The sequence below is a fragment of the Scyliorhinus torazame genome, chromosome 4 (genome assembly GCF_047496885.1).
Source record: "Scyliorhinus torazame isolate Kashiwa2021f chromosome 4, sScyTor2.1, whole genome shotgun sequence".
Classification (NCBI taxonomy): domain Eukaryota; kingdom Metazoa; phylum Chordata; class Chondrichthyes; order Carcharhiniformes; family Scyliorhinidae; genus Scyliorhinus; species Scyliorhinus torazame.
The window spans coordinates 335,982,900-336,007,261 of record NC_092710.1 but is presented as its reverse complement, the minus strand read 5'-3'; the positions used below and the strand labels follow the sequence as shown (position 1 = coordinate 336,007,261).

At 55.0% G+C, this 24,362-nt stretch overlaps 1 protein-coding gene across 1 annotated transcript in view; it reads right to left on the bottom strand.

Moving 5' to 3' along the window:
- The window catches only part of LOC140411161 (calpain-14-like), a 506,371-nt gene extending 498,209 nt beyond the window's left edge, over nt 1–8,162 (bottom strand). Inside the window, exons 1-2 of the mRNA XM_072500239.1 lie at nt 8,021–8,162; nt 7,423–7,669 (exon numbers count right to left, since the gene is read on the bottom strand). Coding sequence (XP_072356340.1) covers nt 7,423–7,669; nt 8,021–8,088 — 315 coding nt within the window. The 5' untranslated portion in view covers nt 8,089–8,162. The remainder of the gene's footprint in view (nt 1–7,422; nt 7,670–8,020) is intronic.
- Between the last annotated feature and the right edge of the window lie 16,200 nt (nt 8,163–24,362).

Sequence of the window (24,362 nt, the reverse complement as noted above, 5' to 3'; positions counted from 1 at the left end):
AACAAACGCCATTTCCGCCAGCTGGCGGGGCGCAAATCCCTCCGGCGTCGGCCTAGCCCCTCAATGTTGGGGCTAGGCCGCCAAAGATTCGGAGCATTCCAGTCGGCGGACATCGCGCCGTTGGGGGAGAATTTCGCCCCTCGTCCTGAGTCACCATAACGGAGAATCTCGCCCAGAGTCACCGTGACGGAGAATCTCGCACAGAGTCACAGTGAGGATAATCTCGCCCAGAGTCACCGTAACGGAGAATCTCGTCCAGAGTCACCGTAACGGAGAATCTCGCCCAGAGTCACCGTAACGGAGAATCTCGCCCAGAGTCAGCGTAACGGAGAATCTCGCCCAGAGTCACCGTAACGGAGAATCTCGCCCAGAGTCACCGTAACGGAGAATCTCGCCCAGAGTCACCGCAACGGAGAATCTCGCTCAGAGTCACCGTCACGGAGAATCTCGCCCAGAGACACGGTAACGGAGAATCTCGTCCAGAGTCACCGTAACGGAGAATCCCGCCCAGAGTCAGCGTAACGGACAATCTCGCCCAGAGTCACCGTAACGGAGAATCTCGCCCAGAGTCACCGTGACGGAGAATCTCGCCCAGAGTCACCGTAACGGAGAATCCCGTCCACAGTCACCGTAACGGAGAATCTCGCCCAGAGTCACCGTCACGGAGAATCTCGTCCAGAGTCACCGTAACGGAGAATCTCGCCCAGAGTCAGCGTAACGGAGAATCTCGCCCAGAGTCACCGTGACGGAGAATCTCGCCCAGAGTCACCGTGACGGAGAATCTCGCCCAGAGTCACCGTAACGGAGAATCTCGCCCAGAGTCACCGTAACGGAGAATCTCGCCCAGAGTCACCGTAACGGAGAATCCCGCCCAGAGTCACCGTAACGGAGAATCTCGCCCAGAGTCACCGTAACGGAGAATCTCGCCCAGAGTCAGCGTAACGGAGAATCTCGCTCAGAGTCACCGTAACGGAGAATCTCGCTCAGAGTCACCGTAACGGAGAATCTCGCCCAGAGTCAGCGTAACGGAGAATCTCGCCCAGAGTCACCGTAACGGAGAATCTCGTCCAGAGTCACCGTAACGGAGAATCTCGCCCAGAGTCACCGTAATGGAGAATCTCGTCCAGAGTCACCGTAACGGAGAATCCCGCCCAGAGTCAGCGTAACGGAGAATCTCGCCCAGAGTCACCGTAACGGAGAATCTCGCCCAGAGTCACCGTGACGGAGAATCTCGCCCAGAGTCACCGTAACGGAGAATCCCGTCCACAGTCACCGTAACGGAGAATCTCGCCCAGAGTCACCGTAACGCAGAATCTCGTCCAGAGTCACCGTAACGGAGAATCTCGCCCAGAGTCACCGTAACGGAGAATCTCGCCCAGAGTCACCGTGACGGAGAATCTCGCCCAGAGTCACCGTAACGGAGAATCTCGCCCAGAGTCACCGTAACGGAGAATCTCGCCCAGAGTCACCGCAACGGAGAATCTCGCTCAGAGTCACCGTCACGGAGAATCTCGCCCAGAGACACGGTAACGGAGAATCTCGCCCAGAGTCACCGTAATGGAGAATCTCGCCCAGAGTCAGCGTAACGGAGAATCTCGCTCAGAGTCACCGTAACGGAGAATCTCGCCCAGAGTCACCGTAACGGAGAATCTCGCCCAGAGTCAGCGTAACGGAGAATCTCGCCCAGAGTCACCGTAACGGAGAATCTCGTCCAGAGTCACCGTAACGGAGAATCTCGCCCAGAGTCACCGTAACGGAGAATCTCGTCCAGAGTCACCGTAACGGAGAATCCCGCCCAGAGTCAGCGTTACGGAGAATCTCGCCCAGAGTCACCGTATCGGAGAATCTCGCCCAGCGTAACGGAGAATCTCGCCCAGAGTCACCGTGACGGAGAATCTCGCCCAGAGTCACTGGAACAGAGAATCTCGGGCGTCATTCTCCGACCCCCCGCCGGGTTGGAGAATGGCCGTTGGCCGCCGTGAATCCCACCCCCGCCCCCGCCGAAGTCTCCGGTACGGAGATTGTGCTGGGGCGGGAATAGGGCCACGCCGGTTCGCGGGACCCCCCGCTGGATTCTCCGGCCCGGATGGGCCAAAGCCCAGCCCAGAAATTGCCTGTCCCGCCGGCGTAAATCAAACCTGGTATTTACCGGTGGGACCAGGCGGCGTGGGCAGGCTCCGGGGTCCTGGGGGGGGCACGGGGCGATCTGACCCCGGGGGGTGACCCACGGTGGCCTGGCCCGCGATCAGTGCCCACCAATCCCCGGGCGGGCCTGTGCCGTGGGGGCACTCTTTCCCTTCCGCCTCCGCTACGGCCTCCAACATGGCGGAGGCGGAAGAGACTCTCCCCACCGCGCATGCGCCGGGAAACTGACAGCGGCCGGTGACGCTCCCACGCAAGCGCCGCATTTCCGCGCCAGCTGGCGGGGCAACAAACGCCATTTCCGCCAGCTGGCGGGGCGCAAATCCCTCCGGCGTCGGCCTAGCCCCTCAATGTTGGGGCTAGGCCGCCAAAGATTCGGAGCATTCCAGTCGGCGGACATCGCGCCGTTGGGGGAGAATTTCGCCCCTCGTCCTGAGTCACCATAACGGAGAATCTCGCCCAGAGTCACCGTGACGGAGAATCTCGCACAGAGTCACAGTGAGGATAATCTCGCCCAGAGTCACCGTAACGGAGAATCTCGTCCAGAGTCACCGTAACGGAGAATCTCGCCCAGAGTCACCGTAACGGAGAATCTCGCCCAGAGTCAGCGTAACGGAGAATCTCGCCCAGAGTCACCGTAACGGAGAATCTCGCCCAGAGTCACCGTAACGGAGAATCTCGCCCAGAGTCACCGCAACGGAGAATCTCGCTCAGAGTCAGCGTAACGGAGAATCTCGCCCAGAGTCACCGTAACGGAGAATCTCGCCCAGAGACACGGTAACGGAGAATCTCGTCCAGAGTCACCGTAACGGAGAATCCCGCCCAGAGTCAGCGTAACGGAGAATCTCGCCCAGAGTCACCGTAACGGAGAATCTCGCCCAGAGTCACCGTGACGGAGAATCTCGCCCAGAGTCACCGTAACGGAGAATCCCGTCCACAGTCACCGTAACGGAGAATCTCGCCCAGAGTCACCGTCACGGAGAATCTCGTCCAGAGTCACCGTAACGGAGAATCTCGCCCAGAGTCAGCGTAACGGAGAATCTCGCCCAGAGTCACCGTGACGGAGAATCTCGCCCAGAGTCACCGTAACGGAGAATCTCGCCCAGAGTCACCGTAACGGAGAATCTCGCCCAGAGTCACCGTAACGGAGAATCTCGCCCAGAGTCACCGTAACGGAGAATCCCGCCCAGAGTCACCGTAACGGAGAATCTCGCCCAGAGTCACCGTAACGGAGAATCTCGCCCAGAGTCAGCGTAACGGAGAATCTCGCTCAGAGTCACCGTAACGGAGAATCTCGCTCAGAGTCACCGTAACGGAGAATCTCGCCCAGAGTCAGCGTAACGGAGAATCTCGCCCAGAGTCACCGTAACGGAGAATCTCGTCCAGAGTCACCGTAACGGAGAATCTCGCCCAGAGTCACCGTAATGGAGAATCTCGTCCAGAGTCACCGTAACGGAGAATCCCGCCCAGAGTCAGCGTAACGGAGAATCTCGCCCAGAGTCACCGTAACGGAGAATCTCGCCCAGAGTCACCGTGACGGAGAATCTCGCCCAGAGTCACCGTAACGGAGAATCCCGTCCACAGTCACCGTAACGGAGAATCTCGCCCAGAGTCACCGTAACGCAGAATCTCGTCCAGAGTCACCGTAACGGAGAATCTCGCCCAGAGTCACCGTAACGGAGAATCTCGCCCAGAGTCACCGTGACGGAGAATCTCGCCCAGAGTCACCATAACGGAGAATCTCGCCCAGAGTCAGCGTAACGGAGAATCTCGCTCAGAGTCACCGTAACGGAGAATCTCGCTCAGAGTCACCGTAACGGAGAATCTCGCCCAGAGTCAGCGTAACGGAGAATCTCGCCCAGAGTCACCGTAACGGAGAATCTCGTCCAGAGTCACCGTAACGGAGAATCTCGCCCAGAGTCACCGTAACGGAGAATCTCGTCCAGAGTCACCGTAACGGAGAATCCCGCCCAGAGTCAGCGTAACGGAGAATCTCGCCCAGAGTCACCGTAACGGAGAATCTCGCCCAGAGTCACCGTGACGGAGAATCTCGCCCAGAGTCACCGTAACGGAGAATCCCGTCCACAGTCACCGTAACGGAGAATCTCGCCCAGAGTCACCGTCACGGAGAATCTCGTCCAGAGTCACCGTAACGGAGAATCTCGCCCAGAGTCACCGTAACGGAGAATCCCGTCCACAGTCACCGTGACGGAGAATCTCGCCCAGAGTCACCGTAACGGAGAATCTCGCCCAGAGTCACCGTAACGGAGAATCTCGCCCAGAGTCACCGTAACGGAGAATCTCGCCCAGAGTCACCGTAACGGAGAATCCCGCCCAGAGTCACCGTAACGGAGAATCTCGCACAGAGTCACCGTAACGGAGAATCTCGCCCAGAGTCAGCGTAACGGAGAATCTCGCTCAGAGTCACCGTAACGGAGAATCTCGCCCAGAGTCAGCGTAACGGAGAATCTCGCCCAGAGTCACCGTAACGGAGAATCTCGTCCAGAGTCACCGTAACGGAGAATCTCGCCCAGAGTCACCGTAACGGAGAATCTCGTCCAGAGTCACCGTAACGGAGAATCCCGCCCAGAGTCAGCGTAACGGAGAATCTCGCCCAGAGTCACCGTAACGGAGAATCTCGCCCAGAGTCACCGTGACGGAGAATCTCGCCCAGAGTCACCGTAACGGAGAATCCCGTCCACAGTCACCGTAACGGAGAATCTCGCCCAGAGTCACCGTCACGGAGAATCTCTTCCAGAGTCACCGTAACGGAGAATCTCGCCCAGAGTCAGCGTAACGGAGAATCTCGGTCAGAGTCACCGTGACGGAGAATCTCGCCCAGAGTCACCGTAACGGAGAATCTCGCCCAGAGTCACCGTAACGGAGAATCTCGCCCAGAGTCACCGTAACGGAGAATCTCGCCCAGAGTCACCGTAACGGAGAATCCCGCCCAGAGTCACCGTAACGGAGAATCTCGCACAGAGTCACCGTAACGGAGAATCTCGCCCAGAGTCAGCGTAACGGAGAATCTCGCTCAGAGTCACCGTAACGGAGAATCTCGCTCAGAGTCACCGTAACGGAGAATCTCGCCCAGAGTCAGCGTAACGGAGAATCTCGCCCAGAGTCACCGTAACGGAGAATCTCGTCCAGAGTCACCGTAACGGAGAATCTCGCCCAGAGTCACCGTAATGGAGAATCTCGTCCAGAGTCACCGTAACGGAGAATCCCGCCCAGAGTCAGCGTAACGGAGAATCTCGCCCAGAGTCACCGTAACGGAGAATCTCGCCCAGAGTCACCGTGACGGAGAATCTCGCCCAGAGTCCCCGTAACGCAGAATCTCGTCCAGAGTCACCGTAACGGAGAATCTCGCCCAGAGTCACCGTAACGGAGAATCTCGCCCAGAGTCACCGTGACGGAGAATCTCGCCCAGAGTCACCGTAACGGAGAATCTCGCCCAGAGTCACCGTAACGGAGAATCTCGCCCAGAGTCACCGCAACGGAGAATCTCGCTCAGAGTCACCGTCACGGAGAATCTCGCCCAGAGACACGGTAACGGAGAATCTCGCCCAGAGTCACCGTAACGGAGAATCTCGCCCAGAGTCAGCGTAACGGAGAATCTCGCTCAGAGTCACCGTAACGGAGAATCTCGCTCAGAGTCACCGTAACGGAGAATCTCGCCCAGAGTCAGCGTAACGGAGAATCTCGCCCAGAGTCACCGTAACGGAGAATCTCGTCCAGAGTCACCGTAACGGAGAATCTCGCCCAGAGTCACCGTAACGGAGAATCTCGTCCAGAGTCACCGTAACGGAGAATCCCGCCCAGAGTCAGCGTAACGGAGAATCTCGCCCAGAGTCACCGTAACGGAGAATCTCGCCCAGAGTCACCGTGACGGAGAATCTCGCCCAGAGTCAACGTAACGGAGAATCCCGTCCACAGTCACCGTAACGGAGAATCTCGCCCAGAGTCACCGTCACGGAGAATCTCGTCCAGAGTCACCGTAACGGAGAATCTCGCCCAGAGTCACCGTAACGGAGAATCCCGTCCACAGTCACCGTGACGGAGAATCTCGCCCAGAGTCACCGTAACGGAGAATCTCGCCCAGAGTCACCGTAACGGAGAATCTCGCCCAGAGTCACCGTAACAGAGAATCTCGCCCAGAGTCACCGTAACGGAGAATCCCGCCCAGAGTCACCGTAACGGAGAATCTCGCACAGAGTCACCGTAACGGAGAATCTCGCCCAGAGTCAGCGTAACGGAGAATCTCGCTCAGAGTCACCGTAACGGAGAATCTCGCTCAGAGTCACCGTAACGGAGAATCTCGCCCAGAGTCAGCGTAACGGAGAATCTCGCCCAGAGTCACCGTAACGGAGAATCTCGTCCAGAGTCACCGTAACGGAGAATCTCGCCCAGAGTCACCGTAACGGAGAATCTCGTCCAGAGTCACCGTAACGGAGAATCCCGCCCAGAGTCAGCGTAACGGAGAATCTCGCCCAGAGTCACCGTAACGGAGAATCTCGCCCAGAGTCACCGTGACGGAGAATCTCGCCCAGAGTCACCGTAACGGAGAATCCCGTCCACAGTCACCGTAAAGGAGAATCTCGCCCAGAGTCACTGTCACGGAGAATCTCGTCCAGAGTCACCGTAACGGAGAATCTCGCCCAGAGTCACCGTAACGGAGAATCTCGTCCACAGTCACCGTGACGGAGAATCTCGCCCAGAGTCACCGTAACGGAGAATCTCGCCCAGAGTCACCGTAACGGAGAATCTCGCCCAGAGTCACCGTAACGGAGAATCTCGCCCAGAGTCACCAATAGTTAGAGGAGAGTCTGGACAGAGATCAATAGTTAGAGGAGGGTCTGGACAGAGATCAATAGTTAGAGGAGGGTCTGGACAGAGATCAATAGTTAGAGGAGGGTCTGGACAGAGATCAATAGTTAGAGGAGGGTCTGGACAGTGATCAATAGTTAGAGGAGGGTCTGGACAGAGATCAATAGTTAGAGGAGGGTCTGGACAGAGATCAATAGTTAGAGGAGGGTCTGGACAGAGATCAATAGTTAGAGGAGAGTCTGGACAGTGATCAATAGTTAGAGGAGGGTCTGGACAGAGATCAATAGTTAGAGGAGGGTCTGGACAGAGATCAATAGTTAGAGGAGGGTCTGGACAGTGATCAATAGTTAGAGGAGGGTCTGGACAGAGATCAATAGTTAGAGGAGGGTCTGGACAGAGATCAATAGTTAGAGGAGGGTCTGGTCAGTAGTCCAGCCCCGATTCCGTACTCACATGTGGTCTTCTCCATTCCATTACAGTTACGTCACATTTGCCTATCGATGACCAGTCTGCTGGGAATTCGGGGTCCTCAAAAAAGCAGCCTGTGTGCAGACAGGTCTTGAGCAACGAGCTGTAGTCCTGACCATTGTGCCTCCTGGGGTTAGACAGGCTACCCTCCCTCGTGGCTGAATTTTGCTGGCGCCTATCTATCCTCTGAGGCAGAGACTGTCGTCTATCCATCTCTCGGGCAATCGCACACCTGGAAATAAAGCAGAGTCAATGAATACAGCCTGTACTCAGCCCCCTCCTTCGCTGGAGGAGCACTCACGTAACCCGACCCTCTGACATTAACTGAGAGAGCCGAATAGATTGAAATTAAGGATGAATTTCCTCTACCGTCTCCTGCCTCTCTGCATCTTTCTCTCTGTGGAAATCCAAGAAACTAGCATCTACCTACCTGCCTGTCTGTCTTTATCGATCTTCTTATCTCGGTGTCTAAAGTCCAAACACCCAGCACTTTGCTGTTGCACTTTCCTGCTGTCCACCCCCGCACTCATTGACAACCAGTTTCCGGTAACATTACCTGGTGTTACCTGAAATTACTGTTTACCTCAAAGTTGTCAAATGGCTGCTGCCACTGGGGCAGGGAGTGGCTTGACAATGGAACAAAAGTTTCATAATCCCTCTCAAAGCCTCTGACGAAACGTCATGCACATGTGCGGTTATGGACCCGACAATGCTCCAGCCGTAGCCGCAGGTAACGCCGGGGTCTCTCCGCTGCAATACTGCTAATCCTCCACCAGACCGAGGGTCGCTGCAGCTTTTGCGACGTTTTTACGGGCGTAAAACGCCACTGTTCCCACGCCAGCGTCAGCACTTAGTCTTCAAATCGGAGCGTCCGGCCCCTACATTAAAGAACTGGGCATTTTAAAATCACACTGCAGTCAAATCTCAGGAAGGCTGTTGGAATTCAGACTTGACCAAAGTCAAATACACAGACAGGCTGGCAGAACATGTCTGGGCCTGGCCCATTCAAACACACATCAAAGATCATCACATTCTACTGAGACCCAGTAGGAGAGCATCGTGGGCCGAATGGTCTCCTTCTGCTGTAAATTCTATGATTCTATGAGATGCACAGATGTGGGGCGGGTTTCTCCCCTACCCGGCGGACCGGGACGTCCCGAGCCGAGGAGTGGCGTGAACCACTCCGTCGTCGGGCCGCCCGCAAGGAATCCTTCACACCTTCAAGGTCTAGGCTGGCGCCGGCAGGGTTGGCGCCATGCCAGCCGGCATGGAGGGGGCTTGGCACCGCGCCAAACGGCGCCGAAGGGCCTCCCCCAGCCGGCACGAGTTGGCGCATGCGCAGGGGGGTTCTTCTCCGCGCCGGCCATGGCGGAGGTTGACAGCAGAGGGTAAGTGTGCCCCCACGGCGCAGGCCCGTCCACAGATCGGTGGGCCCTGATCGCGGGCCAGGCCACCGTGCGGGCACCCCTTGGGGCCAGACCCCCCCCACACCCCCCCCCCCCCCCCCCCCGAGGACTCTGCAGGCCGCCCGTAGAGCCAGGTCCCGCCGGTACGGACCTGGTTTGATTTACGCCGGCGGGACCGGCCGGAAACGGGCAGCCGCTCGGCCCATCGCGGGGCGGAGGATCGCCGGGGGGGGGGGGGGGCCGCTGTCAGCGACCGCCGACCAGCATCGCGTCATTCCCGCCCCCGCCAAAACCCTGGCGCCAGAGAATTTGGCAGCAAGCGTTGGGGCGGCGGGGCGGGATTCACACCGCCCCCCCCCCCGGCGATTCTCAGACCCGGCGGGGGGTCGGAGAATCCCACCCGTGTTGTCCATAGCCCAGATCGAGCCAGACGTTTCGCCAGCCAGCGTATCTACTGTTACCTTATATGGAAACACCACCAGGGATAATAATAATCTTTATTGTCACAAATAGGCTTACATTATCACTGCAATGAAGTTACTGTGAAAAGCCCCTAGTCGCCACATTCCGGCGCCTGTTCACACTGAGGGAGAATTCAGAATGTCCAATTCACCTAACAGCTCGTCTTTCGAGACTCGTGGGAGGAAACTGGAGCTCCCGGAGGAAACCCACGCAGACACGGGGAGAGCGTGCCGACTCCGCACAGACATTGACAAAGCGCCTGCCACTTAAATCTCAGCTGGATTTTCCCTGTGCCACACTGGACAGACAGGAAGACTGGGAATGGGGAGGGGCGAGACACATGGTGCGCACAGAATGTCCTTCATGCCCCTCCCATTCTATTCCCTATTCAGGCTGATAAAAGGTCACGTAGAGCTGAATCATTAACTCGTGTCTCTCTTCACAAACGCCCTCAGACCAGTTTCAGCATTTTCAGCATCCAGGATATTCTACTTATCTGTAACAGGACCCGCATGGCGGCACGGTAACACGGTAACACTGTGGTTAGCACTTGTTGCTCTTATTAGCCTTAGTTTATTAGCTCTAATTCTGTCACCTTTGCTCACGAGTTGCCAGGTATCTTTCTGATACCGCCACGCGGTTCAAGCTCGAGTTATGATTAATAAGTCAGCACACCGCTTAGTAAGATTGAAATCAACAGTCATTTATTATATACAGCAATAAATACTTATACAATTATCCTACTTTCTAGACTACTACCTACCACTACTGGCCAATACTTAACTTTTGGGAATGGCCCACCAGGTCAGGGAAAAGAATGGCTTATCGAATCGGATCTGGCCCGCGGGATTCAAAGGCTGATACAGGTCAATGGCTAGGAGTCTCTATCGGGTAGCGATCGCTGGAGTCAAACTTACGGTTTCTGGTCGATGGTTCTTGCGAAGGTTACAAGCAGGAGAAGAAGGGAGAGAGAGCGAGATCTGAACTTGGCCCCTCACTTTATAGGGCCCAGGGGCTTCCCGCCTCTCAGGGCGGCCCTTGACCCTGAGGCCCAAGTGATTGGACTTGTTCCCAATCACTGGGTTCGATATATCCAATAACGGGGCGATTCCCCGATCAGGGGGTGGTCGTTCACCTGTCTTTGTTTCGGCCACTGCAGGCGCCGACAGGTCTGGCCCGGTATTCAATTGCTAATATGTTGCAATTGTTCCCGGGGGTAGCCGATTAAACTGCAAGGGCGTCATTCTCCGACCCCCCGCCGGGTCGGAGAATGGCCGTTGGCCGCCGTGAATCCCGCCCCCACCCCCGTCGAAGTCTCCGGTACCGGAGATTGGGCGGGGGCGGGAATCCGGCCGCGCCGGTTGGCGGGACCCCCCGCTGGATTCTCCGGCCCGGATGGGCCGAAGTCCCGCCCAGAAATTGCCTGTCCCGCCGGCGTAAATCAAACCTGGTATTTACCGGCGGGACCAGGCGGCGTGGGCGGGCTCCGGGGTCCTGGGGGGGGGCACGTGGCGATCTGACCCCGGGGGGTGCCCCCACGGTGGCCTGGCCCGCGATCGGGGCCCACTCACTCTTTCCCTTCCGCCTCCGCTACGGCCTCCACCATGGCGGAGGCGGAAGAGACTCTCCCCACTGCGCATGCGCGGGAAGCTGACAGCGGCCGCTGACGCTCCCGCGCATGCGCCGGGAAATTGACAGCGGCCGCTGACGCTCCCGCGCATGCGCCGCATTTCCGCGCCAGCTGGCGGGGAAACAAACGCCATTTCCACCAGCTGGCGGGGCGGAAATCCCTCCGGCGTCGGCCTAGCCCCTCAATGTTGGGGCTAGGCCGCCAAAGATGCGGAGCATTCCACACCTTTGGGCCGGCGCGATGCCCGTCTGATTGGCGCCGTCTTTGGCGCCAGTCGGCGGACATCCCGCTGTTGGGGGAGAATTCCGCCCCGGATGTCTGGGTTGATGTGCTGCTAATAGTCTTAGGTATCGATCTGGACCGACTTCCCCAGAGCCGAATATGCTGTTCTGTCTGAAGCTGTCCGTTTGTGTCCTGTTGGCTGCTTTTCCCATCAGCCTTTTCGGTTAGCCATTTTAAATCGGGTTTTGGCCAAATTAATCGGGAATCAGCCATTTTAGGTGGCTACACACTATTGCCTGACAGCTCCAGGGACCCAGGCTCGATTCCCGGCTTGGGTTACTGTCTGTGCGGAGTCTGCATGTTCTCCCCGTGCCTGCGTGGGTTTCATCCGGGTGCTCCGGTTTCCTCACACAAGTCCCGAAAGATGTGCTGTTATGTGAATTGGACATTCTGAATTCTCCCTCCGGGTACCCGAACAGATGCCAGAGTGTGGCGACTAGGGGCTTTTCACAGTAACTTCATTGCATTATTATTATTGTCAGGTGCAATAGGGCTGTGTGGTAATATAATCAGGGCCTAGTTTTAAGGCCGATTAAATTGGATATCCTGGGCGGGATTCTCCAGCCGCCGACGCCAAAATCGCGTTTGACAATCGGCCAGAGAATCCCCGCTTGCACCAAAATCGGGGGCGGTGCCGCTTTTGCGATGCTCCGCCCCCTCGAACATGGCCTACTCGCAGAGTACACGGCACGTACCACGGGCAAGGGGGGCTTTGACGGGGGCTGGGGCCACTGGTGGGGGGTGTTCCGGGGGTGGCGAGGCTGATTACAGTTTTCGGCAGGCCGGGTATGCACGCCGCCGGCACCATGTTGCGTGCCGCAGACGAAGTCGGCCGCCGTCAAGGACCCGACAATGCTCCGGCTGTATCTGCAAGTAAAGCCGGGGTCTCTCCGTTGCATGCCTGTGGTGAATGTAAATACAGTTAATTCACCAGTTATGTTGTACGTTATTAACCCGGTGGGTTTTATCTGTGGGCCATTGTATGGCTTCACCCACAGGGGGAGATGTTGGAGCATGTACGGGCTCAGCCCATGGCTCCGCCCCTTTGAAGGAGTATCAGAGTAGTAGGCCTGTGGGACTGTCTTCCGTATGTACCAGTCGCAGGCAGGCAAAGTTAATAGTTCATTAAAACCACTGTTTTTCTCCGACACGCGTCCTTGAGCGAATTGATGGTCATATCAATGTCTGCGAACCCCCCACCAGACGGAGGATCGGTGCAGCTTTTGCGCCGTTTTTTCGGGCCACCGGGGGGATCTGGCCCCGGTGGGGGGGGCACCCATGGCAGCCATGGCCGGCGTGGAGAATAACCCCCCTGCGCATGCGCTGGGATGATGCCAGTACATGCTGCCGCTCCCGCGCATGCGCCAACTCACGCCGGCGGGCGAATCAAGGGCTAGGCTGGCACCGGCAGGATTGGCGCCACGACAGCCGGCGTGGAAGAGGGAATTGAACCTGGGACCCTGGCGCTGTGACGTCGAACCCGGGTCCTCAGCATCATAGGCAGCAGTGCTAACCACTGCGCCACTGTGTTGCCCTGGATACTCCTTGTTGACGCCAACACAGAATTTGTGGACTTTTAAGACATTGACGCAGCACCTGGGCCGATTCTGCTGCTGTTGAGGGGCTGCACCGACTCCACACGGAACACAATCGATTCCAATGGGAAACGCTGTATTCTCCGGGTTCGCCATTGACACTCAGGAGGCTGACCAGCTGCAGCCACATGTACACACTCCCCCCCCACACACACCATCCCAGCCAACAAGATAGCTGAGAGGAGAGCGGCTCCGAGATTTATTAACGCTGAACTGGAGACCCACTTGGATGCCGTGGAGGAGAGGAGAATGACCCTGTACCCCGGCCCGGAATGAGGCTGCCAGCCACCGCCGTTCATCGTACCTGGGTACAGGTGGCAGAGGTGGGCAGCGCTGTGGATAACACCATCCAGACCAGCCAGCAAGTGTGAAAAAACTGCCCGGCCTCCTCAGGGCGGCCATGGGTGAGTAGGCAGTACTGTGCCCTTGGCACCAACCCCTCTCTCACATACCCGTAAGCCCACCTCCCCCCACCCATGGGCGGCCGAACCCCCACCCTGCCCCACCCATACCGGCCGCCATGGCCCTACCCACTGAGGCCACCAGCTACACACCCACTGAGCTACAAGCGCGAACTGTCTAACTGTTCATTTCCGTTAACCTCTACCAGGAGAAGAAGGCCGTCCATAACCGCCGGGAGCGGGAGAAGACTAGAGGGGGAAACGCTGGACTTGCTTACTCACTGTGGCAGAGCAGAGGGTTCTGGACGTGGTCAGTGGCCGAGAGGAAAAGGTGGGTGTCGGGGTGGAGGTTAGCTGTCTCCGTCACAGCTGTCTCCAGCACCCTCCCCAATCCCAGAGACACTCGGTTGGGCACTTTAGGCTCCTGGGGCACTCTCTGGTGCGCACCACACACATGCTCCAGTACAGCAGGTGGAGGTAGGAATTCCCGAGGGGTGCGGACGGTCGGAGGGCAGGCCGACCACAGCAGCGAGCTACCACCCAGGTGGGTTTTGGGCTTCTGGAACAGTCAGGCGCATCTATTGTGGAGATGCAGTCACAGAGCCAGGGGGTACATGCGGCATTGTTGGCGAGCATCCAGTACCCGCAGGTGCAGTTGGAGGAATCCAATCGCGTGTAGGACACGGTGCCAACCATGTGTGCTACCCAGGCCAACACCGCACGGGTGGCGTCCGCAGTGATGCAGGCGAGCGTTTTGGCTATGGATCAGCGTGTCCAAGACTTGGGACATTCTGTCACTGGCGCAGGTGGTGGCCGAGGCCCAGGACAGGGTTGCCGCCTCACATGCAGCCATGTGCTAGAGCCACCTGGAGACTGCAGCGGCGCTCCAGTCACAGCGGGCCATGGCTGGGAACGATTGTGGCAATGCCCAGGTGCTGGCTGATGTGGGGCAGACACAGAGGAAGTGGCCCAGTCCCAGAGGGAGATGGCGCAGTCACTGGCTGATGTGACACAGACCTGGAACCAATGTCCTAGGGCTTTTGCTGACACTGTTGGGGAGGTTTTAAACTAATGTGGCAGGGGATGGGAACCAGGAGCGTCTTTCTCTGACCCCCCGCCAGGTTGGAGAATCGCCGGGGGCTGCCATGAATCCCGCCCCCGCCGGTTGCCGAAGTCTCCGGTACCGGATATTCGGTGGGGGCGGGAATCGCGCCGCGCCGGTTGGCGGGCCCCCCCGCTGGATTCTCCGGCCCGAATGGGCCGAGGTCCCGCCGATAAATTGCCTGTCCCGCCGGCGTGGATTAAACCATCTTTTGAACGGCGGGACAAGGCGGCGTGGGTGGGCTCCGGGGTCCTGGGGGCGGGCCTGTGCCGTGGGGGCACTCTTTCCCTTCCGCCTCCGCCACGGTCTCCACCATGGCGGAGGCGGAAGAGACTCCCTCCACTGCGCATGCGCGGGAAACTTTCAGCGGCCGCTGACGCTCCCGCGCATGCGCCGCCCCGAGATGTCATTTCCGGGCCAGCTGGTGGGGCAACAAAGGCCGTTTCCGCCAGCTGGCGGGGCGGAAATTCCTCCGCCGTCAGCCTAGCCCCTCAATGTTGGGGCTCGGCCCCCAAAGATGCGGAGCATTCCGTACCTTTGGGGCGGCGCGATGCCCGTCTGATTGGCGCCGTTTTGGGCGCCAGTCAGCGGACATCGCGCCGTTTCGGGAGAATTTCGCCCCAGATTAGGAAGTTAGAGGTCAGTAAAGAGGCAGCAACTAAAGCCAGTAAGGTACTAGATAATAAACTCATTGTGACTAAGGGGAAGAGTAGACAGGGAAGAGATGATGAATGCAAAGGGACAGGTGGTCTGAGGTGCATTTGTTTTAATGCGAGAAGTGTAACAGGTAAGGCAGATGAACTTAGGGCTTGGATTAGTACCTGGGAATATGATGCTATTGGTAATTGGTTGAGGGAAGGGCAAGACTGGCAACTAAATATCCCAGGGTATAGATGCTTCAGGAGGGATAGAGAGGGAGGTAAAAGAGGGTGGAGGAGTTGCATTACTGGTCAGAGATGATATCACAGCTGTGATTTAAGGAGGGCACGATGGAGGATTCGAGCACTGAGGCAATATGGGTAGAGCTAAGAAATAGGAAGGGTGCAGTAACATTGTTGGAACTTTACTACAGGCCTCCCCAAAGCGAGCGTGAGTAGAGGTACAAATATATAGACAGATTATAGAAAAATGTAGGAGCAATAGGGTGGTTGTGATGGGGGATTTTAACTTCCCCAACATTGAATGGGACTCATGTAGTGTTGGAGGCGTAGATAGAACATAGAACATAGAACAATACAGCGCAGTACAGGCCCTTCGGCCCACGATGTTGCACCGAAACAAAAACCATCTAACCTACACTATACCATTATCATCCATATGTTTATCCAATAAACTTTTAAATGCCCTCAATGTTGGCGAGTTCACTACTGTAGCAGGTAGGGCATTCCACGGCCTCACTACTCTTTGCGTAAAGAACCTACCCCTGACCTCTGTCCTATATCTATTACCCCTCAGTTTAAGGCTATGTCCCCTCGTGCTAGCCATTTCCATCCGCGGGAGAAGGCTCTCACTGTCCACCCTATCTAACCCTCTGATCATTTTGTATGCCTCTATTAAGTCTCCTCTTAACCTTCTTCTCTCCAACGAAAACAACCTCAAGTCCATCAGCCTTTCCTCATAAGATTTTCCCTCCATACCAGGCAACATCCTGGTAAATCTCCTCTGCACCCGTTCCAAAGCCTCCACGTCCTTCCTATAATGCGGTGACCAGAACTGTACGCAATACTCCAAATGCGGCCGTACCAGAGTTCTGTACAGCTGCAACATGACCTCCTGACTCCGGAACTCAATCCCTCTACCAATAAAGGCCAACACTCCATAGGCCTTCTTCACCACCCTATCAACCTGGCTGGCAACTTTCAGGGATATATGTACATGGACACCTAGATCCCTCTGCTCATCCACACTTTCAAGAACTTTTCCATTAGCCAAATATTCCACATTCCTGTTTTTCCTTCCAAAGTGAATCACCTCACACTTCTCTACATTAAACTCCATTTGCCACCTCTCAGCCCAGCACTGCAGCTTATCTATATCCCTCTGTAACCTGCTACTTCCTTCCACACTATCGACAACACCACCGACTTTAGTATCGTCTGCAAATTTACTCACCCACCCTTCTGCGCCTTCCTCTAGGTCATTGATAAAAATGACAAACAGCAACGGCCCCAGAACAGATCCTTGTGGTACTCCACTTGTGACAGAACTCCATTCTGAACATTTCCCATCAACCACCACCCTCTGTCTTCTTTCAGCTAGCCAATTTCTGATCCACATCTCTAAATCACCCTCAATCCCCAGCCTCCGTATTTTCTGCAATAGCCTACCGTGGGGAACCTTATCAAACGCTTTGCTGAAATCCATATACACCACATCAACTGCTCTACCCTCGTCTACCTGTTCAGTCACCTTCTCAAAGAACTCGATAAGGTTTGTGAGGCATGGCCTACCCTTCACAAAGCCATGCTGACTATCCCTGATCATATTATTCCTATCTAGATGATTATAAATCTTGTCTCTTATAATCCCCTCCAAGACTTTACCCACTACAGACGTGAGGCTCACCGGTCTATAGTTGCCGGGGTTGTCTCTGCTCCCCTTTTTGAACAAAGGGACCACATTTGCTATCCTCCAGTCCTCTGGCACTATTCCTGTATCCAATGATGATATAAAAATCAAAGCCAATGGTCCAGCAATCTCTTCCCTGGCCTCCCAGAGAATCCTAGGATAAATCCCATCAGGTCCCGGGGACTTATCTATTTTCAGCCTGTCCAGAATTGCCAACACCTCTTCCCTACTTACCTCAATGCCATCTAATCTATTTACCTGGAGCTCAGCATTCTCCTCCACAACATTATCTTTTTCCTGAGTGAATACTGACGAAAAATATTCATTTAGTATCTCGCCTATCTCTTCAGACTCTACACACAACTTCCCATCCCTGTCCTTGACTGGTCCTACTCTGTCCCTAGTCATTCGCTTATTCCTGACATACCTATAGAAAGCTTTTGGGTTTTCCTTGATCCTTCCTGCCAAATACTTCTCATGTCCCCTCCTTGCTCGTCTTAGCTCTCTCTTTAGATCCTTCCTCGCTACCTTGTAACTATCCATCGCCCCAACTGAAACTTCACACCTCATCTTCACATAGGCCTCCTTCTTCCTCTTAACAAGAGATTCCACTTCTTTGGTAAACCACGGTTCCCTCGCTCGGCACCTTCCTCCCTGCCTGACCGGTACATACTTATCAAGAACACGCAGTAGCTGATCCTTGAACAAGCTCCACTTATCTAGTGTGTCCAAAACTTGCAGCCTACTTCTCCACCTTATCCCCCCCAAGTCACGTCTAATGGCATCATAATTTCCCTTCCCCCAGCTATAACTCTTGCCCTGCGGTGTATACTTATCCCTTTCCATTCTTAACGTAAACGTCACCGAATTGTGGTCACTGTCCCCAAAGTGCTCACCTACCTTCAAATCCAACACCTGGCCTGGTTCATTACCCAAAACCAAATCCAATGTGGCCTCGCCTCTTGTTGGCCTGTCAACAAACTGTGTCAGGAAACCCTCCTGCACACACTGAACAAAAAACGACCCATCTAATGTACTCGAACTATATCTTTTCCAGTCAATACTTGGAAAGTTAAAGTCTCCCATAATAACTACCCTATTACTTTCGCTCTTATCCAGGATCATCCTCGCCATCCTTTCCTCTACATCCCTAGAACTATTTGGAGGCCTATAGAAAACTCCCAACAGGGTGACCTCTCCTTTCCTGTTTCTAACCTCAGCCCATACTACCTCAGAAGATGAGTCCCCATCTAGCATCCTCTCCGCCATCGTAATACTGCTCTTGACTAGCAGCGCCACACCTCCCCCTCTTTTGCCTCCTTCTCTGAGCTTACTAAAACACCTAAACCCCGGAACCTGCAACATCCATTCCTGTCCCTGCTCTATCCACGTCTCCGAAATGGCCACAACATCGAAGTCCCAGGTACCAACCCATGCTGCCAGTTCCCCTACCTTATTTCGTATACTCCTGGCATTGAAGTAGACACACTTCAAACCACCTACCTGAACACTGGCCCCCTCCTGCGACGTCAAATCTGAGCTCCTGACCTCTATACTCTCATTCTCCCTTACCCTAAAACTACAATCCAGGTTCCCATGCCCCTGCTGCATTAGTTTAAACCCCCCCAAAGAGCACTAACAAATCTCCCCCCCCAGGATATTTGTGCCCCGCAGGTTCAGATGTAGACCATCCTGTCTGTAGAGGTCCCACCTTCCCCAGAAAGCACCCCAGTTATCCAGAAATCTGAATCCCTCCCGCCTGCACTATCCCTGTAGCCACGTGTTTAATTGCTCTCTCTCCCTATTCCTCATCTCACTATCACGTGGCACGGGCAACAACCCAGAGATAACAACTCTGTTTGTTCTAGTTCTGAGCTTCCATCCTAGCTCCCTGAAAGCCTGCCTGACATCCTTATCCCCTTTCCTACCTATCTCGTTAGTGCCAATGTGGACCACGACTTGGGGCTGCTCCCCCTCCCCCTTAAGGACCCGGAAAACACGATCCGAGACATCACGTACCCTTGCACCTGGGAGGCAACATACCAAACGTGAGTCTCTCACGCTCCCACAAAATCTCCTATCTGTGCCCCTGACTATAGAGCCCCAATTACTAATGCTCTGCTCCTCTCCCCCCTTCCCTTCTGAGCAACAGGGACAGACTCTGTGCCAGAGGTCTGTACCCCATGGCTTACCCCTGGTAAGTCGTCCCCCCCACAAGTATCCAAAGCGGTATACTTGTTTCTCAGGGGAACGACCGCAGGGGATCCCTGCACTGACTGTTTTTTCCCCGTCCCTCTTACAGTTACCCATCTATCTCCAATCTTTGGTGTAACTAATTCCCTGAAGCTGCTATCTATGACCCCCTCTGCCTCCCGAATGATCCGAAGTTCTTCCAACTCCAGCTCCAGTTCCCTAACTCGGTCTTGGAGGAGCTGGAGATGGCAGCACTTCCTGCAGGTAAAATCAGCAGGGACACTAACGGCATCCCTCACCTCAAACATCCTGCAGGAGGAACATTGCACTCCCTTCCCTGCCATTCCTCTAACTTTCTACCAAGATCTGGCTAACAACTAAAAAAAATTTTTTATATATTAAAAAAAAAAATTATTAATAACAATAATAAAATATGGTACTTACCTCACACCAAAGGGTTTTATTATTAGGTTAGAGGAGGAGGGCGGGTGGGAGACACTACACGTGTAGTGTCTCGGGTTTCCTCTCCACCAGAATTTATTGGTGAGGGTCTTCCCAGAAGTCCGCGGGTCGACTTCCTGTTCCCACCTTAAACACTAGAATTTTTTTTTAAATTTATTTAAAGGAGAAACCTACCTCCCAGAAATCACTTCCGCACTGCCCCCACTGAAATGGACTAGCCTGCTCCGCTCCTGCTGAAATCGACTTGGCCTGCAAGGTAAGCAAGTTGTTAATCTGCGCTTTTTCAAAATTCCCGCGCTGATTCTAAGGTCCCAGCTCTCACTCCCGAACTCAACAGCTGACCTGCAAGGTAAGTAAGTTAATCTGTACTCACCTCACCACAGACAGCGACCTTTTAAATGGTCCCCTCTGCCTCGCAGCCCCCGCGCTTTTTCAAAATTCCCGCGCTGATTCTAAGGTCCCAGCTCTCACTCCCGAAGATGGAGCAGAATTTGTAAGGAGCATCCAGGAGAGTTTTTTAGAGCAGTGTGTAAATAGTCCAACTCGGGAAGGGGCCATACTGGACCTGGTATTGGGATAGACTGGAGAGTTGGGAAGAGAAATGGCAGATGGAGTTCAATCCAGGCAAATGCGAGGTGATGCATTTTGGAAGATCTAATTCAAGAGCGGACTATACGGTCAATGGAAGAGTCCTGGGGAAAATTGATGTACAGAGAGATCTGGGAGTTCAGGTCCATTGTACCCTGAAGGTGGCAATGCAGGTCGATAGAGTGGTCAAGAAGGCATACAGCATGCTTGTCTTCATCGGACGGGGTATTGAGTACAAGAGTCGGCAGGTCATGTTACAGTTGTATAGGAATTTGGTTCGGCCACATTTGGAATACTGCGTGCAGTTCTGGTCGCCACATTACCAGAAGGATGTGGATGCTTTAGAGAGGGTGCAGAGGAGGTTCACCAGGATGTTGCCTGGTATGGAGGGTGCTAGCTATGAAGAAAGGTTGAGTAGATTGGGATTGTTTTCGTTGGAAAGACGGAGGTTGAGGGGGGACCTGATTGAGGTCTACAAACCTATGAGAGGTATGGACAGGGTGGATAGCAACAAGCTTTTTCGAAGAGTGGGGGTGTCAATTTCAAGGGGTCACGATTTCAAGGTGAGAGGGGGAAAGTTTAAGGGAGATGTGCGTGGAAAGTTTTTTGCGCAGAGGGTGGTGGGTGCCTGGAACGCTTTGCCAGCGGAGGTGGTAGAGGCGGGCACAATAGCATCATTTAAGATACATCTAGACAGATATATGAATGGGTGGGGAACAGAGGGAAGTAGATCCTTGGAAAATAGGCGACAGGTTTAGATAAAGGATCTGGATCGGCGCAGGCTGGGAGGGCCGAAGGGCCTGTTCCTGTGCTGTAATTTTCTGTGCAGTCAATGGGTGATCTGTCGCAGTCCCAGACAGAGATGGTCCACTCCCTGTGCTCCATGGCTGCGAACATGCAGACCCTGGTCGAGACCAGAGCGGGTCTCCAGAACTGGCAGCGCCAGGCGGCGGGGGAGCCTCGGGGATAGCTTCGCTCGCACCCCCGTCCCATGGAGTAGCTCAGGGACCATCGGGCACCCCGAGGGAGGAGGAGTTGCTGGTGCCCGTACCGGTGTCTCCCACAGGGGAGGTCCCGCAACACCGCATCATCTCGGACTCCCCCTCCTGTCCCTGGTCCATCTTGTGGGCAGCGGGCAGAGCATTGTGGCACCACGTCACCTGGGTCACCCAAGCAGCAGTCGGGCCCACCCAGACCCAATCGCTCCAGAAGACGACCGCCAAGGGGGACGCAGGTCACAGGGTGGGAATCACCGCAGGCTGCTATTTGCACACAATTAACGGGAGCCATCAGCCTCCCGTTTTCCAGCGGCTTGGAAGGGGGTGGGGGACACTCGGCTGGGGAGGGGGGGGGGTCAGGCGCTGGGAGGCAACCGGGAGGGTAATCACGCGCGGCACCACCATGCCAACCCCTGGATGGTGCGTACCCGTTCCGGTGGCAACCCTTGGGCCTGCCCGTCTGTCCCACTGACTACCCATAATCCCCATCAACTGCCGAGGCCTTTGGCTGTGCGGCGGAATGCTATTGGTAATAGGGAACTGTGGCGAAGTGAGCACTTCACACAACCCAAGTGGATTCGCGCGTGTGGGCGGGCCATGTAGCATGTGGGGCCTATCATCCCAATCAGACCATGATGCCTGGACACTGGGCTTGAACACTGAGGGAGGCAACACCACACATGCAGCAGCCAACATCCAAACACCCAGGGAACTACAGGCCGGTGAGCCTTACGTCAGTGGTAGGGAAATTACTGGAGAGAATTCTTCGAGACAGGATCTACTCCCATTTGGAAGCAAATGGACGTATTAGTGAGAGGCAGCACGGTTTTGTGAAGAGGAGGTCGTGTCTCACTAACTTGATAGTGTTTTTCGACGAGGTCACAAAGATGATTGATGCAGGTAGGGCAGTGGATGTTGTCTATATGGACTTCAGTAAGGCCTTTGACAAGGTCCCTCATGGCAGACTAGTACAAAAGGTGAAGTCACACAGGATCAGGGGTGAGCTGGCAAGGTGAATACAGAACTGGCTAGGTCATAGAAGGCAGAGAGTAGCAATGGAAGGATGCTTTTCTGATTGGAGGGCTGTGACTAGTGGTGTTCCGCAGCGATCAGTGCTGGGATCTTTGTTGTTTGTAGTATATATAAATGATTTGGAGGAAAATGTAACTGGTCTGATTAGTAAGTTTGCAGACGACACAAAGGTTGGTGGAATTGCGGACAGCGATGAGGACTGTCGGAGGATACAGCAGGATTTAGATTGTCTGGAGACTTGGGCGGAGAGATGGCAGATGGAGTTTAATCCGGACAAATGTGAGGTAATGCATTTTGGAAGGTCTAATGCAGGTAGGGAATATACAGTGAATGGTAGAACCCTCAAGAGTATTGAAAGTCAAAGAGATCTAGGTGTACAGGTCCACAGGTCACTGAAAGGGGCAACACAGGTGGAGAATGTAGTCAAGAAGGCATATGGCATGCTTGCCTTAATTGGCCGGGGCATTGAGTATAAGAATTGGCAAGTCATGTTGCAGCTGAATAGAACCTTAGTTAGGCCACACTTGGAGTATAGTGTTCAATTCTGGTCGCCACACTACCAGAAGGATGTGGAGGCTTTAGAGAGGGTGCAGAAGAGATTTACCAGAATGTTGCCTGGTATGGAGGGCATTAGATATGAGGAGCGGTTGAATAAACTCGGTTTGTTCTCACTGGAACGAAGGAGGTTGAGGGGAGACCTGATAGAGGTATACAAAATTATGAGGGGCATAGACAGAGTGGATAGTCAGAGGCTTTTCCCCAGGGTAGAGGGGTCAATTACTAGGGGGCATAGGTTTAAGGTGAGAGGGGCAAGGTTTAGAGTAGATGTACGAGGCAAGTTTTTTACGCAGAGGGTAGTGGGTGCCTGGAACTCGCTACCGGAGGAGGTGGTGGAAGCAGGGACGATAGTGACATTTAAGGGGCATCTTGACAAATACATGAATAGGATGGGAATAGAGGGATACGGACCCAGGAAGTGTAGAAGGTTGTAGTTTAGTCGGGCAGCATGGTCAGCACAGGCTTGGAGGGCCGAAGGGCCTGTTCCTGTGCTGTACATTTCTTTGTTCTTTGTTCTTTGTTCTTCCCGCTCACCATCACGAACCAACCCCTCCCCTCCCGCGAATCTGCCACAATGCTCCCCATCTCGAACGCCACCCACTTATTCACCAGCACCACTCTGCTGTTCTTTCTGATTCTGTTATCAGGATGGATGTTGTACATAGAACACACAGTGCAGAAGGAGGCCATTCGGCCCATCGAGTCTGCACCGACCCACTTAAACCCTCACTTCCACCCTATTCCCGTAACCCAACAACACCTCCTAACCTTTTTGGTCACTAAGGACAATTTATCATGGCCAATCCACCTAACCTGCACGTTTTTGGATTGTGGGAGGAAACCGGAGCACCTGGAGGAAACCCACGCAGACACGGGGAGAACGTGCAGACTCCGCACAGACAGTGACCCAGCGGGGAATCGAACCTGGGACCTTGGAGACGTGAAGCAACAGTGAGGAGGTGTGCGGTGGGTGAGAGCTGCCATTCGGTGGGGGGGGGGGGGGGGGGGGGGGGTGGAGCTGAATGACAAGGCGGGAGGACACAGCCACAACACAGTGGGAGACACTCAAGACAGTGGTTGGGGGGAGTTTATTTCAATTTGGGCGCATAGGGAAAAGGCGGAATGGGCAGAGATGGCAAGGCTGGTGGAAGAGATTCTGAGGGTGGACATGAGGTATTCAGAGGCCCCGGAGGCGGGGCTGTTGAGGGAGAGACAGAGGCTCCAGGTGGAGTTTGGATTAGTGTCCATGGGGAAGGCAGTGGGGCAGCTCCAGAGGGTATATGAGTATGGGGAGAAGGCGGATAGGATGCTGGCCCACCGGCTGAGGAAGCAGGAGGCGGCGAAGGAGATTGGTGTAGTAAAGGACGAGACGGGAAGGGGGTGAATGGAGTGTTTGAGGATTTTTACAGAAGATTGTATGAGTCGGAGCCCTCGACGGGGTTGGTGGTGGGGGGGGGAATGTGACGGCTCCTGGATGGGTTGGAGTTCCCCAGGATGGACGAGGAGTTGGTGCAGGGATTGGGAGCCCCGCTCGGATTGAGAGAGATGATGGAGAGTATAGGGGCGATGCAGGCAGGGAAGGCCCCGGGCCCGGATGGGTTCCCGGTGGAGTTTTGTAAAACGTTTGGGGGGGAACTGGGGCCACTGC